This window comes from Capra hircus, chromosome 8, assembly GCF_001704415.2.
Source record: "Capra hircus breed San Clemente chromosome 8, ASM170441v1, whole genome shotgun sequence".
NCBI lineage: Eukaryota > Metazoa > Chordata > Mammalia > Artiodactyla > Bovidae > Capra > Capra hircus.
The window spans coordinates 106,207,169-106,227,704 of record NC_030815.1 but is presented as its reverse complement, the minus strand read 5'-3'; the positions used below and the strand labels follow the sequence as shown (position 1 = coordinate 106,227,704).

Genomic DNA, 20,536 nt, shown 5'->3' with positions numbered 1-20,536 from the left:
CAGGTCCTCAGTAAGGTGTGTCGAATGACTAAGCAAAAAACATGGGAATAAATGAACACGAGAAGGATGAGACCTTCTGCTTCCGCTAAGGCAGCTTTCCCTCCGAGGTTTCATGCCCCTTGTCCCCGCCCAACAGCAGGTTTTTTTCCTTCTTCTTTGCAATAGCGTTCGGCCGGAGCCGTTCTCTGTGATTCAATATTTACTGTGTTTCACACACTGTTATTATCATTTAACGTTTGCTGTCTGCTGACTGTGCAGTCATCGCCGTAGCAAACAAAGAGCTCAATCTAGTTTTGGTCCTTGGGCTAATTTAGTCAAGGAAAAGGAAGGTGCTGTAAGAACAACGGGCGCAGTAGAAATTGACCTGGACTGGGGAGTCCACTGGGTCCGGCTGGGTACCAGTTCACCAGTGAACTTAAACAAGTGCCTAAGCCCGTGTGACCCTCTGTGTTCTAGTCTGAACACGGGGATGGCAAGCTGCTTTAGTGATGGGCTTTCAGGCACGGGCCAGACGAGCCCCAGGAGTAAGAGGCGCAGATTTAGCAAGCCTCCCCCAACCGTCTCTGCCTCCTTCTGTACCTGGCTGTGTCAGCCCGATGTGGCTGCCCCAGGGGCTCTCTGCCGGTGCCATTTCAGGGACTCTGAGCACAGTAAGTGCCTGCCCAACCAACGGCATGCACATCCTCTTTCTTGAGCTGCTTAATGAGAGACAACAATTTCCAGAGGCAAAGCCCAGTCCCTGGGTTCCCTGGACATCTGGTTCTGGCTCTGATGCACCGAGAGAAAAATGAGCAAGGCACCAAGCAAGGCCATTCACCATCGTGTCTTCACGTTGCCCTGGCCCAGCTGGCCGGCTGCCAGGGGAGCTGCTGCCAAGTCCGCGGGTGCTGAGGCTGGCGGCTGGGGAGAGACCTGCCTCATAGACGAGGCACTGTGCCGCCAGTCTGCTCCCCGGGGCTGCAAGGCGAGCTCTGGGGTCCTTCGGTTCTCAGTTCTAGGAGCCGACGAGCTCCTGGGACCACCTCCAGCTCTTCTCCACTCCGAGTGCAGCAAGGGAACCCCAGGCAGGTTTTCCCTTGGATGAGTAACTCACCCTGTATCAGCTGCTTTGCCCTTGCTTTGGGATGAGGTAGGAGGCTCTTGGTTTAGAGTGGATGAGTGACGTGAGCTGACTCAGGCTGTGGCAGGATTCCTCTGGCTTCTGGTTGAGAATAGACAGGCCAGGGTGGAAGAAGAGAGTCAAGAGTCCTTTGCAGGACTTCCCCGGTGGTCCAGTTGAGCATCTGTGTGCCAGTGCAGGGGACACCGGTTCGATCCTTGGTCCTGGAAGATCCCCCATGTTGTGGGGCAACTATGTCCTTGCGCCACAACTGCTGAAGCACGTGTGCTCTAGAGCCCGTGGTCTGCAGCAAGAGAAGCCGCGTCAGTAAGGAACCTGTGCCCCGCAATGTGAGAGTGAACCCAGCTCCCCGCAATTGGAGAAAGCCCACGCACAGCAACATAGCCCCAGTGTAGCCAAAAATAAATATATAAATAAAGTTTTTTTTTTTTTTTAAAAGAAGAAGCCTTTGCAGTAAGCCAGGCAAGAAAGGAGGGTGTCTTGGCTCAGGTGGTGCAGTAGAGGAGCTGGGAAGTGTTGCGTTTCAGGTGCCTTTTGAAAGATTTCCTGATGGGCTGGATGAGGAGTGGGAGAGAAAGCAGGCAATCAAGAATGTCTCAAGTATTTATTTTTTTTTTAAGCAGCTGAAGGGTGAATTAGATCCTGTCCCTATTAATAATAATAATGATAATAAATATTAATAGCTAACTTTTTATAGCACTTATTAAGTGGCAGATGCTCTTCCCCTGACTTTTGATTGTGAACCTGAAGGAGTTAGAGTCTATGGGGGGGGGGGTGCGATGCAGGAATAAATCAGTAGCATTTGGTGAACGGATATCATTGTCTCATTGCTTCAAGGTGACTGCTTTTAGTTCAGTGTGAGCAAACACGATGGGGCCTGGGGAGAGCTGGCTAGATAAGAAGGTTTAACATGTCTTCCTCATCAGTCCTCCTCAAGCTCCTCAAGTGTGTGTTGAACAGAACGCCTCTGGGGACTAGGGGAGTGCAGTCTCTCTGTCTCTCCATACTGTGGTCCAGAGGTCCAAGCCTCGTGCACTATTAAGCCTCGTACACTACTTGTCTATGGATGGATTGATTGCTTCTGTTTCCTACAGTAACTGATTTGAAGAAAGATCTGGTAATTCTCCAAGAACCCCATCACCCTCCCCCTCTATTCACAGGACATGCTGATTGGCCTTGTCCTTCAAAATATTTTCAGGGACATCCCCCTTTAGTAGACAGCACGATGGAAGGCCTGTAGATGCCGATGAAAGAACGCTTTTGGCACCATATGTCCTTGCCCTTCGTATCAAGAAGCTGTGTTGGAACAATTACACTGAATGGAAGTGCTGCTAAAGTGATATTTCTCAAGCATCTTCAGAGGGAAAAACAGCATAGAAGCGAGAGTTAGGAAGTTCAAGTTAGGTGACTTTACAATTGGCTAGAAAGTCCTAACTTCCCATTGGCTGTATGAGATCAGTGGAGTGGGGAAGTGGGTTTTCGAGTATTTTTCAGCCATGAAAATCTTTGTGCCAGTGCTTCCTTGTTTGAGAGTACTATCTAGGCGACGTGAGGAGGGGAGTGAAGCTGCTCTGAGTGCAGCAGGAGGGATGGTTCAGAACAGCCCACTCGCCAAGCTCCTTTCCCGTAGAGGACGGTCCTGAGCCCCTCAGCTGGGCCAGATGTTCGTTTGGGCCTTCCCAGCTCTGAGGGTCTGCATTTCTGCCATGAGCGTTTCCAGCTGAGCTTCTGAAGAGTTCACACTCTGAGCTCCCCCACTTCCCATTCAGGCCCTTCCTTCACCTGCTGATAGTTCCATGGTCTCAGAAGGACGTACGCACCTTCTTCACCTCTTGCTTAGCTTGTTTCCACCTTTGGAGTGGAATGAGTTCCGCTGTCATGCATGGTGCTATTGAAGGGGCACTGGGCAGACCTGGCTTCAAATCCTGATTCTGCCGCTCTTGTTCTGGGATAACCTTGCTACAAGCTGACTGGCCTGTAAATGGAAGTGACAATCTCTGGCTCATGGAATTTTTTTTTTTTAACTTTTCCCTTTATATCGGCTATGTATAGTCAATTAACCATGTTGTGATAGTTTCAGGTGCAAAGCAGAGTGACTCTGGCTCATAGATTTGATGCTGGGAAAGGCATCCAGTGCAGGGTAGATGGCCTTTGGAGCTCCCGAATGTGTGTGGCTCCTCTCCTGCCTGGCATGCCGAGGCCAGGCCCGCCGCTCACCCAGTGCCTTGCCTCTTGTCTTGCAGAGATGTCAGGCACAGCTGCGGACATCTCGCTGGTCCACTGGCGGCAGCAGTGGCTGGAGAATGGCACCCTGTACTTCCACGTGTCCATGAGCAGCTCTGGGCAGCTGGCCCAGGCCACTGCCCCCACCCTCCAGGAGCCCTCGGAGATCGTAGAGGAGCAGATGCATATTCTCCACATTTCTGTGATGGTGAGTGAGCGGGAACCCAGGAGGGGGCTTCAGGGATTTGAAGGGGGGGCAGTGATGGGGAGGTCAAGGTGGGGAGACCATGGCCACAAGGCATTGCCAGCAGGTGGAGGGAAGGAGCTGGCTAAGTACGAGAGGTCAGAATGATGAACAGAAGGTCAGATGGATTCTGCGGTGTCACTTGGGCTGATGTATACTCGTCCATCATCTGTCAGCTGTGACAAGCTAATTGTGCTTCAGAGGAGAAAATAAAGGGTCTCTAGCTCCTTGGCCTTTTGGCCGACATCTCTGGGAATAGCTGTTTAACATCTGCCACGTGCTCAGCCTGCCTGGCTGAGGGCTGAGGGCTGAGGTTCAGTGCTCCAGCGCAACTGGCCTTTCCAAGAATGACTGAGCAAACAAAACTGGAGTGGGGCTGCCCTTTCCCAAGCACCCTTGATGTGTTTTAACCCTCACAATACCCTCTTTAGTGTAGACCCTGATACCATCCCCCCTGCCCCGCCCCATTACCCTCACTTATATTTGTGAATACTGAGTCAGAGAGCAGAGAATTTGAACCCAAGTGTGGTGTGTCTGGCCATAAAAACAACTATTCTCTACACTCCCTTTTTCAATGTAAGAATTTATTAACCATGTGTCAAGCTCCGCACCGGGGGCAGTCATGGGCATTATTTCATTGCATTCTCACCAAGAAGTCAGGCTTGCCACCTCCATGTTAGAGATGAAGTTACGGACACAGAGAAGTGAAGTGGCCTCCCATCTCTGTTGGCCTCAGGATCTGGAACTCTGAGGCTGCTGCCTCTTTTAAGAAGGATGCCAGGGCAGAAATCACTGGAATGGTAAGTCTGTGATGTATGTAGACTCACATTAACGATGGATTTGAAAAGCTGAAATTAATGGCTTTGTACAGTAAATTGAAAAAAAGAATCAAAGTGAAGAATGTACAGGGTCTAATTGGCTCCAGAAAACATCAGATAATAGCTACAGCTGAACTCAGTCTGGTGCCTTTCACTCCTCAGTCCCCTCTTACATTATTTTCTCCTTTTTACCTTTAGCACAGATGCACAAGTGTAGGAAATGTTATTCCTAGCCTATGTGTAAGGAGGGTGGGGCTCAGGGAGGTGAAGCGATTGGCCTAAGGTCACTTGGCAGAATGGGGCTATGAGCCAGCCCTTCCTTTCTGCCTTTCGTTTAGTCCTCAGTAGTACTTAGCAAGAACCTGCGATGGAGCGGAGCTGGCCTTTCGGCCTCTGTGCTCCGGGCCCCTCTTCAACCCTTACTGTGTGTGAGACATTCTCATTAGGGCTGAGTAAGTGCTTGGAAGTTTTCTCTTTTTGGAAAAACACGCGCATACCCCAGCCAGACAGCCATGTTAAATTTGGACCTAACGCATGCTCATCACGTGGAGGAGCAAATCAAGGCCTTTGTGTTATTCATGGAATGAGTGTGATAGACTTTTCCCATTTTTATATTTAGCGAGTGTTGCAGCCACATGCCAAGCCAAGTGGGTGCCTGCATGCTGACTCTGGGTTGCAAGTTTGTAGGCACCTCTTGGGGTGCTTGCTGAGTACTTCATGCAGCCTGGGGTGCCACCTGATGTGAAGAAGACTGACTGGACAGGGTGTGACTCTTCTTTGAATATCTGGGAGTGAGACTCGGTTTGGATTCACATTTATTAAGCATTTTGTGTTTCAGCATAGCATTTACTCACCTATGTCTTCCCATAACCCAGGGACTTTGACAGAATTATACCAATGATAATACTAGTCCTGCGTGGACTTTCTCTGCTTCCACACCCAATGTTAATGATACTAAATCAGACCTCTCCCCAAAGACTGTCAGTGATCCTCAGTTTTTTTTTTTTTTTTTTCCTGTTCAGTGAGTTTAGCTTGGAAAGAATTCACCAAGACCCAAAATGTCTCTTGAATTTCCCTGTAATCCAGGATGTGGCTGGTGGAGTAGGTTGTGCAGAGGTTGGAGCTCTCCAGACCCTCCCTGCCTGCTAGCTGGGGTGGCCTAGGCCGTCCACCCTGTGGTCCCATCGGTTGTTTCCCCCTTCAGGGCTCCAATATTTTGATCTTTCCCATCCTCACCTTAGCCCTCAGCAGACAGAGTCACATCCAGGAACACAGTGGCCTCTTTGGCGTCCACTGATGGCAGCCCAGCCTCTCAGGGCGGGGATGTCCTTAGAGACCCCTGCCCTCTATCTAGAGGGAGGTGACATGCATTCGTACCTGAGCTCCAGTGCCTGGGTGTAAAGTTCCACTCTGCCACGGAACACTCTGGGTGATGTTGGGCAACGTATTTAACCCTTCTGCCCCCTGTTTTGTCATCTATAAAAATAAGGGTTATGCTAATACTGTGTAACAGAGCACTTGTGTCAGAGGAGCCTGGCATGTTAGGGCATTAGCTTTTATTATTTGGTACACTTTTATTATCTGCGCTTCCCAGGTGGTGCTAGTGGTAAAGAACCTGCCTGTCAATGCAGGAGACCTAAGAGACTCGGGTTCGATCCCTGAGTCAGGAAGATCCCCTGGAGGAGGGCATGGCAACCCACTCCAGTGTTCTTGAGTGGAGAATCCCCATGGACTGTAGCCCACCAGGCTACAGTCATAGAGTTGACACAACTAAAGCAACTTAGCGCACGCAGACGCACTTTAATTATGGAGGCAAGCTGATATATTATACCCATTCATTTTGCAGATGGATAAACTGAGGTCCAGATACAAGCTAGGACTCCCCATCCAGGCATCTCAAACTCTGTGGCTCAAATTCTGTCCTTGCCATTCTGGCCACAGATAATTCAGCAAAAACAAAAAACAGTGCTTGCTTCTCCCCACTCCCACCTTCCCCATCTTTTTAATTTAAAAAGTTTTTTTAATAAAATTAAAAAATCCTAAGCATTTAAAATGGCATTCATGGGACTTCCCTGATAGTCAGTCAAGTGGTTAAGACATGCTGCTTCCAGAAGGGGACCTGCATTAGACTCCCCATGCCCCAGCTAAGATTTCTGCTGGAACTGAAGATACCACATGCCTCAAGGAAGATGGAAGACCCATAGGCTGCAACTAAAACCCAGCATAGCTTAATAAATAAATGAGTGACTGAATAAATAAATAAAAATGGCATTCCTGGTGGCCGGGTTCTGCCCTCCCATTTCACAGATGAAAAGTTTGAGACTAAGTGAGTTCCTTTGACTTGCCGAAGGCTGGAAGTGAAAAGTGAAAGTTAGTTACTTAGTCATGTCCAACTCTTTATGACCACATGGACTGTAGCCCACCAAGCTCGTCTATGGAATTCTCCAGGCAAGAGTATTGGAGTGGGTTGCCATTTCCTTCTCCAGGGATCTTCCCCACCCAGAGATGGAACCCAGGTCTCCCGCTGGCTAATAAGAAAGCTCTGTTGGGGCCAGGATTTTCCAAGACTCCAAACTCATGTCACAGGGCTGCTGAGGACACTGTGGCTCTCCCTCTGTCAAACTCTGCATCATCATTATCTCCAGTGAAGACCTGAGATCGTTTAGGAGAAGACCCAACCATCCAGTCACATCTCAGGGAAATCTGGCGGTCCAGGCCAGTGTTTTTCATCCACTTACTTTGGCATAAATATCCTGCCCACCCATGCAGAGCAACCAGCTCCAGCTCAGTCACTGGCACCTGCGACAATCCATGCCTGCTGGAGTGGAACCAGCATGCCCTTTCCAGCTTGTTGAGCGTCTGCTTTATCCCAGGAGGTTGCATCATCTGACTATTAATATCCCAAGGGTCAGGCAACAAGGAGGTACTTGGTGGACGCCTGGGCAGAGGACGAGAGTAGGGGGTCATTCATCTAGTCTGCGGCTTTAGCTTCAGCTACCCTGAGCAGTCACGTGCCTGTCTCAGTCGTGCAGGGGGGATGATGGATGCAGAGAACAGAGCAGAGGTTTGGAAGACACTGTCTTTCTTGCTTCCTGCTTCCTGATGGTTTTACTCTGGGGACTTCCCTCTCCTCTTTGAGCCTCAGTTTCTTTATAAAACAACTGATCCTACCAGTCTCACAGGATGAATGAGAACAGCCTGAGAAACATATATAAATAGTACCCAATATCCATCTGGCACATCATAGGCACACAGTAATAGTGGCTACTACTATTACCGTTGCAACAGTGTTTAAAATACTCTAACGTAGGACAAGAGATGTTGGATTTCATCTTGTTTTTTCTGCTATGTTGCTATCTGATCTAGAGAAATATTCACAATACCTGGCATTTATTGATAACTTACAACATGCCAGGTAATGTTTGATTTACATGCATTATTAAATTTAATCCTCACAATATATCCTCAGGTGGACACTGTTATTATGTTTATTTCACAGATGTGGACCCTGAATTGTTAATACTTATCAATAGCTACCAGTGTGAGCTGGTCAGGGTTAAATGGCAAAGCCAATATTTTGTTCTTAGAGGTGGGTCCTCTGCCCTTAATCTGTAGACCATCATTTCTCTTCTCTCTGGATTAGTTGTTGACTTAAATTACAAAATATTATGAACAAATTCATGCATAGACCCCCACCTTATTTGGAATCTATGAACATGTTATTAAGAAGGGTTATGACTTGGGTGTCAATGCCAAGGTTAAACAGTTATCTCTTTATGGCCTTGGCCACGTCAAACTCATCATCTGTAAAACTGGGGTAATATTTTCTAATTCTTAGATTTTTTTTTTCCAAAGTACTGAATAAGGTCATACATGCAAAGGTTCTGCATAATAAAACTAATGGCTATGCTCACTGAGGGCTTGTAAAGGACCCAACTTTCAAAGTTTGATGTCAGGCACAATGTAGTAACACAAGCATCATTCATTGAATTGTTCTGGCCCCTCTGTAAGACAGGGCTTGTCCCCTGTGGCTCAGCAGGTAAAGAATCCACTTGCAATGAGGGACACCTGGGTTCGCTCCCTGGGCTGGGAAGATCCCCTAGAGGCTATCCACTCCAGTATTCTGGCCTGAAGAATGCCGTGGATTGTACAGTCCAGGGGGTTGCAAAGAGTTGGACACAACTGAGCGACTTTCGTGTTCACTTTCTATAAGATGGGCACTGCTCTTGTCCCTCATTTACAGATGAGGAACCAAGGAGTCAGTGAGATTTTGTAACTTGCTGAACTTCACCTCACCAGTGAGCACCAGTGCTGGAATCCCAACTTGTCTGCAGAGATTAATTAGAGTCTTTGCCCTTGCCATGATTCTGTGTGGTTTAGGGCCCGAGATTCAGTAAGTGCTTACAAAGTGATACCTTGTATTAAATTGTTAGCTGTAGAGACCACAGTAATGAATATCATTGCCAAAATGTTTTGAGCAAAGGGATGAAGGAAATGTTTGATTTGATGTGTGAAAAGGAAGACATTTGAGGACATGTTTCTTTCAAAGGGACTGGCCCACAGAAAATGCCAGAGATTTGTACTGGTGGGCACTGGTGGTGGTGGGGGGTGTGGTTACAGAGGACCAACCCTTCAAAGTGTTTGAGTTCTCCAGCAATGGAGGGGACTGTGTCATAGGTAGTGAGTTCCTTGACTCTGGGGGTATGCAAGCAAAGGCTTGAAGCCCTATCTGTCAGGATTTTGAGAGAAATAATGGTTAAGTTAGAAGACTATTGTAGTTCCTTCAAACTTAGAAGATCTATGATTCTGTGTAATAATAATCATAGGAAAATACTTTGAGGATTAGAAACTGCCACATAAATCTAAGAAATTATTACCATTCTCAATCAGTAGCTTTGTTTAAAGGATCTGTGTGAGATGGGGATCATACTTTTTAAAGCTTTCTGTGAAAAAATGGCTTGTGATCATTTCCCCAACTGTTGTGTTTATTCACTCACAGCATATGATGTATTCCTTAGTCCATTGATTTACTCATTCAATCATGCAGTGCTTTCCTTACCCACTAAACCCAACAATGAAAATCCTATCTGCTAGAAAAATGGGAAAAAAAAAGAAAAAAGGCTTTAACAAAATCAACCATAGGCTCAGAACAAGCCAGCTCTGCAATTAGAATGTTAAAGGAGGACCTTACACTTTAGGTTGTATTCCTGAAAAACCAGTTCTCTAAACAACTAAGTTTTAGAAGGTTCTAAGTTAGACTTGAAATATTGTGTTTACTTTTGGGGATCATATGTTAAGAGAAACAATAACTAACTAGAAAATTTATGAGAAAATAATCAAGACAGCAAGGGATCTTATCATAATGCTAACAAGCACTTTTATAATGCTTGGTTAGTGTTAAGGTCGGGCTTCCCTGATAGCTCAGTTGGTAAAGAATCTGCCTGCAATGCAGGAGACCCCAGGTCGATTCCTGGGTCGGGGCGATCTGCTGGAGAAGGGATAGGCTGCCCACTCCAGAATCCTGGCCTAGAGAATTTAGTGGACTGTATTAGCCCATGGGGTTGCAAAGAGCTGGACACGACTGAGCGACTTTCACTTCACTTCAGTGTTATAGTCATTGCCAGATTAACTCACTTAATCCTGTGATAATCCTAATTCAGTAGGTGTCATTACTCCTGTTACACTTTTGAGAAAATGTAGGTGTAAAGAATGTAACTGCTCTGCAAGGACTGTAGACCTGGGACCCCAAGGACTCTAGCTGATTTACTGGCCTTGGGACTTGGGCATGTTCCTTCTTCTGTGTGGTCATCGACAGTGGGGTGAGGATGGAAGTACCTGCCCAAGGGTGCTGCGTGAGGATCAGCCTAGGTGATGCACGTGGAGCACCTGTGCCGGAGGCTGCCGTGTAGTCGGCCTGTCCTCCGTGTGTAGACTCTGCTGCTTATAAGCGTGTATTTCCTATGGCTGCTATCACTGTGTATCATAGCCTGAGGGACTTAAACAACTGAAATGTGTTGCCTCACTGTCTTGGAGGATAGAGCTGTGAGATCAAGGTGTGGGCAGACCACGATGAGGGTATGCTCCAGACCTCTCCCCTGACTTTTTGTCAAGGCACCTGGGCTGGTGGCAGGATGACTCTACTCTTCATGGTATTCCCCCTGGTAGAAGTCTGTCTCCATGTCCAGATTTTCTTTTTTTTCCCCTTTTTTAATTGTTTAAATTATGAAAGTATGATAACATATTTATAGGAGACTTAAAAAATACAGAACAAAGTTATATATAGTTCCACTGTGTATTACAATTATTTAAGCAGATAAATTAAGATCTTTTAGTTGGAATTTCCATACCAAACTCTCAAAAATTAGCAGACTGAATATGCAGAGAAGTAGAAAGTTATTGTAGACCTGAAAAGCACCATGAACCAATTCAATGTAATTAAGCAAATTTTCTCCTTTTTATAAGGATACAGGTTATATTGGATTGAGGTCCACCTAATGACATCATCATAACTTGATTATGTATGTAAATATCCAATATTCATATAAGGTCACATTTTGAGGTACTGGGGATTTAGAGTCCAACTTTTTTTTGGCGGGGGCGGCAGGCGGGGAGCACAATTCGACTAATCACAATAAGCATTATTGCTGTGTTATTTACATGGTAACTCAGCTGGTAAAGAGTCCACCTGTAATGCGAGAAACCTGGGTTGGGAAGATCCCCTGGGGGAGGACATGGCAACCCACTCCAGTATTCTGGCCTGGAGAATTCCATGGACTCTATAGTCCATGGGGTCGCAGAGTCGGACGTGACTGAGCGCCTTTCACTTTATTTAATATTAATGAAGGATGCACAGGTCAACCAGCATGGGAGAACGCAAAGCCTTCCAGAGAGCAGGCAGAGGAGAAGGGGAGACATCTCGACTAAGAGAGAGAGTTTTTTAAAGATGCCAGGAAAATCTAGCAGTTGGAAAGTCATGTGATACACATAGCACCAAGAACCCTGGCCGGGGACTCGGCTGTCCCGGCGCTGTCGCTCGCACGCTCCGGGGCCTTGCGCCGGCCCCATTCCCTTCTCAGCCTTATTATCCCATCTACAAGTTGAGATCCTCAAGCTTCTATATGTTGCCAAGACAAGATGAAGTTTGGAAGTACAAGTACGTTTTTATATGTGTACTATGCCTCATGAATCACATTTTTCCCCAGAAAACATTTTTCTTGAAATTTAAAAAATCAGAAATCCTTTTTTTGTTGTTGTTGTTGTGTTTTAAAATGTAAATCACATGCACCTTGAAGTTTGGCCATGACTTGCCTCAACAACAAAGATTCACCAAAAGCCTGCAGGATCTCTGGCTAGGCTTATGGGAAGGTTAGGAGAATAAGGCATGGCTTCCATCCTGAAGGAAATACGGTTTGTCTCCCACAGCGTGCAGGGCTGCAGAGCAGGAAAGTAGTCTGAGCAGAAGGTGTTGTCAGTACGTCTGGTTTCAAGTTTAGACTGTGCCTCATGCCAGCTGTAGAGATTTGGATAAACCTTCACCTCTGAACTTCTTGTTAGGACACTTGCGAAATGGAAAGAGTTAAAATTTCTCACTGAACTGAGATCATTCACAGGAAAGCGCTTGGCTAGGTCTTTCGGCAAAGCTATAGTACTGTACAGTTCGGTTGGAGTATCGGAGCTGGAGACACCTTAGCCCTTGTGGCTTCCAATTCTTGAGATCTCAGCGTTTGCTTACTTTTTCTATGAACAGATCATCCTGAATCTCAGTGAGTGACCAACAGTGCCCTATTTCTCATGCACGTTATATGTCAGCAGCCGCCGTTGCGGTGGCTTAGATCTTCTGTCTTCTCATTCTGCAACTATGGCTGAAGGGGAGCCCTAGCTTGCGACATTTGGTTTTCATGGCAGAGGGAATGAATGGGAGAGCAGGCAGGTATCTATTCTGGCTCTTGAAACAAATGCTTAGATATGTGTTCTCACATTCTGTGGGCCAGAGCACGTCCTGTGGCCATGCCCAAGGCCAGTGGCAGGGGTGTGCAGTCCTATATGGAGAACGGGCATGTGGATAATTATAAACAGCAATGGGAGCTACTTCAACCTTCATTTTACAGATGGAGAAAAATGAGGCCAGAAAATGGACATTCTCCATCCATCAACTCCATTTGTCTGAGCCGACAGTCAAGCCCAGATGAAGAGGGTTGACGTGGCATCCCTGAGATTTATCTAAAAAACGGGGCCTGGAGTCAAAAATAAATGCAGGATGAGAACATGCATAAGAAAAAAGATCTGCACAATGTGAGAGAGGTGGAGGAGAGATACACAGATCCAAAGAAAAAAAACAAACACCACAGACATTCACCAGTATTTATTGAGTGACTGTTGTGTACCAGATGTGTAGAAGCTACCAGCAGTGGAGAGAAATAAAACAGAAAAAGGGAGCCAAGGGCAGTGGGATGTAGGAAAAGAAAGGGAAATTGGCAAGAACAGACAGAAAAGGACTTAGCAGTGAAAGCACAGGCAGGGAAGGAGGAAATGGCAGAGAGGTAAACAGGGAAGGAGAAATAGGAGGGTGAGCGGGACCAAATGGAATCCAGTCCCCAGAAAGAGCCATGGAGTGTGGACTGAGGGGGTGAACAAGGAGCACTCAGAGTGAGGAGGAGGCCAAGGAGGCAGTCTGGAAGATGAGGGCCACTCCCAGCAGAGCTGGGGAGGGTCTGAGCGGGGCTCCTGGGCCAGCAGCTCTGAGAAGAGGCGGCAGAGGTGAAGCGGGGTGGGGTTGCAGCGCCATGTCCTGGAAGTGAGGCGCAGGAAGATCCAGATCCTTTAGAGCGGCAACGTGGGGAGAGGCCAGATGGGCTGGCAGAAAAACTCAAGGAGAGTGTCCCGTCCACGGCTACTTGCTTTTTCTTCCAGCCTCTTGTCCCCATTTCCTTCAAGAACCTGGGGCTAAGGACTTCCCTGGTGGCCTGGTGGTTAAGATTTCATCTTTCAACATGGGGATGTGGGTTCAGTCCTTGGTTTGGGAACTAGGATCCCACATGCCTTGGGGCCACTAAGCCCAGTGCCACAACTAGAGATCCCATGCACCAAAACAAGAGAAGGCTCAGTGCCACAGTGCACACCCAGCAGAGCCAGAAAATGAAACAGGGCCAAGCCTGGGGCTTTTGGCTTTCGTGTCTTAAAGAGGCTTGTGCAGGCTTCCTAATGGGAAGGATGGGCTGTGGAGAAAACTGCTTCTTGCTTTTGGTGTGTTCTCGTGACAGGGAATGAATGAATGGAGTGTGTGCATGGATGGGGTGCCTTGTTCCCACTGTTTACTCCCCTCCCCGCATGCCTTGAGTCCATCTGCAGTAAAAATCAAGGTGGGCTTAGCTTTTGGTTTACTGGCCCTTATACCTCTTTCTCCAGTTAATTCCTCCCTCTCCCCATCTTCAGAAGCCAGCTTGGTCTGGTGGAAGCAAGCAATATATGTTTGGAGGCAGACAGGTGTGGATTCAAATCTTTCCTGTATTGCCGTTTGACCTTAGACATATTGCTGAATTTCTGTGACTTTTACTTTCTCCTGAATTTCCAGGGAGGCTGTGGATCGCTCATTCATGGAACTCACGGGAGAAATAAGTGATAAAATACACATGGGATGTCTTAGAACGGTGCTCTGAGAAGATACCTTTCTTTTGCCTTCTAAAAATTCCTTCCGATTCACCATTTTCATACCGTTCACGGGGTCCTCAAGGCAAGAACGCTGCTGAAGTGGTTTGCCATTCCCTCCCCACTGGACCATGTTTTGTCAAAACTCCCCGCCATGGACCATCCATCTTGGTTGGTCCAGCATGGCGTGGTCCAAAGTTTCACTGAGTTACACAAGGCTGTGATCCATGTGATCATTTTGGTTTGTTTTCTGTGATTGTGGTTTTCAGTCCGTCTGCCCTCTGATGCCTGAGGATAAGAGGCTTGTGCAAGCTTCCTGATGGGAAGGACTGGCTGTGGGGAAAACTGGGTCTTGCTCCGGTGGGCAGGGCCTTGCTCAGCAAATCTTGAATCTAGCTTTCTGCTGATGGGTGGGGTTGTGCCCCCTCCCTGCAGTTTGGCCAGAGGTGGCCCAGTCCTGCGGTCTTCGGTCTCTTATGTTAGGGCTATGGTAGGGCTAATCGTGACCTCCTCCATGGGGACACCGCGCCACCCAGGGCTGCCGCTGCCCCTGACCCTGGGCAGGCCATTGGGACTGGCCTTGGAAAGCATCCTTTGAACCAGGTTGAGTAGGAGTTATTAAGAATATCGACTCCAAAATACTGATATAAATAATTGACTAAGTAACTAAATGGGATAAGAAGAGATAGCTCTTTCTTACAGTGGGATTCTAATTAATAAATGTAGAAGGAAAGAAGGAACTAGAAAATCACCATTAGACCGTCACCACTGTAATAATTACTGCCGACAAGATCCACCGATGTATACTAAAATTAATGGGTGAAACCTCAAGAAGCAGCAAGATATTTGCAGTCTCAAAGAATTAACACCCCCTCCTGGATAGGTATTAATTACAAAAAGAAACTAGTGACTTTACAGTGGAATAATCTGGCAGATACCACTTGCATTGGTTGCCTAGGCCTGCTATGACAAATAACCAAACACCGCAGGGCTTAAAACAACAGAAAACTGATGCTTTTACAGTTTTGGAGACCAGAAGTCCAAAATCGAGGTGACATCCCGGCTACATGCTCTCCGGGGCTCTAGGGGATAATCCAGTCCTTGCTGCTTCTAGGTTACGGTGGCTCCTTGCATCCCTGGCTTGTGGCAACGCAACTCCAATTTCTTCTTTCATTTGCATCTCACCTTCCCTTCTGTGTCTCTCATAAGGACAGTGTCAGTGGATTGAGGATTCACCTGGATCATTCAGAACGATGTCCCCCTTTCAAGATCCCTAACTTAATTATAGCTGTAAAAATAAGGTCACACTCACAGATTCTCGGCATTAGGATGTAGATAGATCTTTGTGGGTTTCCACCCACTACATCACCTTAACCAAGTGACCTAAGTTAGCATCACTAGGAATAAGGCATATCAACAACCCGAATCTCCTGCTAGGATGGATTGAAAAGGGCACAGAGACATTTCTCTGCCTTCCTTGTCAAAAATGGCATAACGTGATTCTCAGCAGGACAAAAGAGCTTCCGTGGTGGCTCAGCCAATGCAGGAGACTCGGGTTGTGTCCTGATCTGGGAAGATTCCAGCATGCTGCTGAACAGCTAACCCCATGCACCACAAGTATGGGCTTTCCCGGTGGTGCTGATGGTAAGGAATCTGCCTGCCCATGCAGGAGATGCAAGAGACAAGGGTTCAACCCCTGTGTCAGGAGGGTCCCCGGGAGCAGAAAATGGCAACCTGTTCTGGTATTCTTGCCTGGAAGATTCCAGGGACAGAGGAGCCTGGCGGGCTACAGTCCATGGAGTTGCACAGAGTCGGACAAGACAGCACAGGACGTGAGGGGCGTGGCACAGGACGGCTGAGCAGCACTCTCCACAGGTGTTAGGGTCAGGAAAGACAGGGGAGACCGAGGGCTTGTCGGAAATAAGAGAAGACTATGGACGGAGGAGCCTGGGGGGCTGCAGTCCATGGGGTCGCTAAGAGTCGGACACGACTCAGCGACTTCACTTTCACTTTTCACTTTCATGCATTGGAGAAGGAAATGGCAACCCACTCCAGTATTCTTGCCTGGAGAATCCCAGGGACGGAGGAGCCTGGTGGGCTGCCGTCTATGGGGTCGCACAGAGTCGGACACAACTGAAGCGACTTAGCAGCAGCAGCAGGGAGACTTAAAAAGAATGATAATAATGCTAGGACTTCCCTGCCAGTCCAGTGGTTGAGACTTGGTGCTTGCAATGCAGGGGATGCGAGTTCAATCCCTTGTTGAAGAACTAAAATTCTACATGCTATGTGACTCGGCCAAAAAATTAAAAAAAAAATTTTTTTTTAAATAATGCCATTTAGGATCCTGGATTAGACCCTAGGCCAAAAAGAGAACATTGGTGGAAAACCTAGTGAAGTCTAAATATAGTGTATAGTTTAGTGATGAGGTGCGATCATCGTTAGCTTCCAGGTTTTGATCATTCTACAGCTGTCCATCTGTATCCATGGGAGACTGGTTATAGGACCCTCCCATAGAAACCAAAATTCATGGATGCTCAACTTCTTTAGATAAAATGATAACAGTGAAGTTGGTGCTCTGTGCCCATGGGCTCTGCATCCGCGGATTGAGCCATCAGAGGATTGGTTGAGTCCATGAATGCAGGACCTGCAGATAAACAGGACCTTGTTATGGGAAATGTTACCTTTGGGGGGAACTGAGTAAAGACTATACAGGCACTCTCTATACTAACTTTGCAACTTCTCACGAGTCTATAATTTGTTGTTGTTTAGTCCCTAAATCATGTTGGAACTCCTGAGACCCCATGGAATGAAGCTCACCCGCCTCTTCTGTCCATGGGATTGCTCAGGCAAGAACACTGGAGCAGGCTGGCATTTTCTTCTCCAGGGGATCTTCCCGACCCAGGGACCAAATCCGCGTCTCCTGCTTGGCAGGTGGATTCATTACCACTGAGCCACCTGGAAGCTGGTCTGTAATGATTTCAATATAAAAGAGCTAAAAGAGTATTGCTTCTGGAACAGGACTGCCTGGGTTAGATCCTGGTCTTAGCACTGAACTCTCAGTGTGACACTGGTTAAGTTACTTTCCCCGTGCCTCAGTTTCCCCTTCTGTAAAATATGATATTATAGGTTTTACCTCCTGGAATTAATTAAATGAAGTCACATGTGTAAACTCCACAGATGTTGTATCATCAGTTTCATTAATACTGCTGCTGTTCTGGTTTCTGTTTCACCCGTGATAAAACCAAAGTCTCGACGGTGAAGGTCACTCTCTTCTGATATCACACAGCCAGTGCCTGAGCCCAAAATTAAACTTAAATTTCTGATTCCAAGTGATCACTCTCCTCTGTAACATTGGGTTGCCCAGAAAGTTCTTTTGGGTTTTTCCATAAGATGGTACAAAAACCCAAAGTTAACTTTTTGGCCAACCCAATATTTCTTCTTTTACAGAAGCGAGGATGGGTAAGGATGTTTCAGGGGTCCATCGCCATAATCATTTAATTAATACCTGACTCTGTATTGTTAAGGCAGGACTGACCTTGGACTGTGGAGGAAAGTAACACCTTTCAAAGTGATGAAATCACATATTTCTGACTTAGCCCCCCCCCGCCCAAAAAACAGCTCTTTTAAAACTCCTCTAGTCCAGCTCTTTCATTTTGGAGTGAAAAAAAAAACACAGAAACTAAGTCTGTAGGTCTCAAAGAGGGACTTGGTGAAAGTCATGTGGCAGGTCAGTGACAGAGCTGGCCTTTCCATCTACAGACGGATCTCTGACTCTGTGTGTGTGTGTGTGTGTGTGTGTGTGTGTCTGTGTGTGTGTCTGTGTGTGTGTGCGCGCACATGTGTGCTGGCCTTTCCATCTACAGATAGATCTCTGACTCTGTGTGTGTGTCTGTGTGTGTGTGTGTGTCTGTGTGTGTGTGCGCACGCGCGTGTGTGCTGGCCTTTCCATCTACAGATAGATCTCTGACTGTGAGTGTGTGTGTGTGTGTGTGTGTGTGTGTCTGTCGCCTCTGCTGCACCACTCTTTCTAAACCTCCCCCAGCTGTGGTCTGAACTCAGCGGACGACCCCTCTTTCCGTGCCGTGGGAGCCGTAAACACACAGGTTCGGCACATATTTCACTTCACTGTGGTAATCATCTTGCCTGCAGATCCACCAATACCAGTCAAACAATTACCCAATTCAAACTTCTGCTGCTAATGTTCCCCAGCTCAAGGGCGTCTTTAATAGCAAAATAATACTTGTTTTTTCTTCCTTGCCTCTCTGTTTTTTCCTAATCTCTCCCCGATGAGACATAACATTAATTACAGTAGTTAACAGAATTTCTGTCTCTGTTACTGCCTGCCACCTTCTCCATCTTGCCTTCTGCCTCCAGAATTTCTCTCCTGAATGAAGGGAGGGGAGTCTATGCAGATGAGTGATTGTCTGTATTTACCTTTTTTCTGCCCACCTCCTTGGTGCTGAATCTTAAGTCAGGCAGAATCAATATTCTCATGGGGGGAGGGGGGCGCGTGCGGGAGTGTGAATGTGTGTGTCTGCTCTGTGTGTGTGCCTGCTTCGTAATCTAGCTGTCATTTTGAGCTAATTGTGTTGTTTCCTCTTGTGTGGAAGGAAATCTTATCTGTTTTGGATTAAAATTCAATGAAGGTCATAGCGGCTGGAAAACTTAGCAGACTGCTGCAATTAATGTTCATTTGGCTTTGATAAATTGGAACATTCCCCTCAATAGGACTGGAGTGGATTTCAGAGGCAATAATTCTTCCATTAACCCAATGATTCCGCCTGTGATGGAGGACCTTGTCCTGCCTTTGTTTGTCATCTGTCACTTCGAGGAGCTGGGCATATGTTGGAGATGATTTATCATGATTGCAGTGCCTGAGTGTATCAAAGCATTTAAAACCACAAATTATTTTTGCCCCCCTGTAAATTGCTTGATTAAACAAAATGTGAGGTTGGAATTAGGTAGAAAATTTTTTTGTGCCTTTGTTTCCACCCCTGGGTTTCCACAGTTATGGGGTTATTGCAAGTTCCTTTCAAGTGTTAGGCGAAAATGAATTTGTACAGGAATAATACCGAGCACTTACTATACGCCAGAGTATGCTTGGAGCTTTACACGCATTATTTTACTTAATTGTTAAAAGAATTCTGTAGGGTAGTTTGTATCACATGGGAAGAGGCTGAAATCCATAGATGATAAGATTTTCATCCAGTATAAGCAATGTACCAAGAAACCAAGTGTCTTGATTCTAAAGCCCTTGCTTTACCACTCTATGCATTAGAAATTTTCTTAATTGCCTCGTATTATTAAGTTCTCTTGTTTACTTTTGGCACTTTACTAGATGTGGAGCCAGATCTCTTTTCTCCATCAGAATTACCTTGGTTGTTTGTTTAAAAGGCAGTTTCCTGGATCCTGCCCCAGACCTACCAGATCTGAACACCTAGTGTGGAGTTCCGGGAATTTGCATTATGACAAGTTCTGCCCCTAATGTTGGCTGATAGCAGAGGTGAAGAATCACTAACCTGCAGCTCACTGAGACCAGCAGTGGGACAGCCACAGCCGCGGCGCCTTAATTTTTAAAATTATAATTTAGCTCTCACAAATCCCTTCCATGCAGGCATTGTTATCGCCATCTTACACATTGAAATGTTGGGGTACATCAAATTTAGTGGGCTTGTTCAAGGTCACACAGCTGGAGGGAGGCCAAGCTGGGGTCTAGACCCTGCATCTGCCTCCCTGCTTGTAAAGCCCTTTGCTAGCATCCCCATCTCACCCTCCCCTGCCCTTGACCCTCTGTGCCCCAGCCCTCCCTTCCTGCTCTCAAATTCTGCAGGGGGACGAGCCAGAGCGGCTCTGGGCTTTCCCCACGGGCCCCCTCTTCAGCTCCTTTTTTATTACAGTCCTTATGTGTCTTGATGTTCTCCTAATGAAGCGTCTAGAGGCCTGCCCTGTCTTGGCCTCCCTTAATAGGGAATGAAATATGTTGGTGTCTGTGCCTGGGGCTTTGTTGAGATGATGCACGGAGCCCCTGGAGGAGACGTGGAGGAGAACCCTTCCCTTCATTGCAGATAGTCTCAGGTAAGGGAGCTCACCTGCAGGGCAGGTTGGTGCCATCACAGTAATTGCGGCGGCGTGGCTGAGAGGCGAGGGCGATCAGTTGGATCTCTGTCTGTTGGGCTTTTGCTAGCTGTGTGATCCTGGGCTTGCTACTTGCCCTCTCTGAACCTGCTGCTAAGTCGCTTCAGTCGTGTCCGACTCTGTGTGACCCCATAGACGGCAGCCCACCAGGCTCCCCCGTTCCTGGGATCCTCCAGGCAAGAACACTGGAGTGGGTTGCCATTTCCTTCTCCAATGCATGAAAGTGAAAAGTGAAAGTGAAGTCGCTCAGTCGTGTCCAACTCTTAGCGACCCCATGGACTGCAGCCTACCAGGCTCCTCCGTCCATGGGATATTCCAGGCAAGAGTACTAGAGTGAGGTGCCATTGCCTT

The 20,536-nt window shown here is 47.1% G+C and overlaps 1 protein-coding gene across 2 annotated transcripts in view; it reads left to right on the top strand.

The window, feature by feature from the left end:
- Nucleotides 1-20,536, top strand: part of ASTN2 (astrotactin 2) — a 1,019,535-nt gene that overhangs the window by 147,680 nt on the left and 851,319 nt on the right. For both annotated transcript variants that reach the window (XM_018052685.1, XM_018052684.1), the window contains exon 2: nucleotides 3,364-3,551. In XM_018052685.1, coding sequence (XP_017908174.1) covers nucleotides 3,364-3,551 — 188 coding nt within the window. The remainder of the gene's footprint in view (nucleotides 1-3,363; nucleotides 3,552-20,536) is intronic.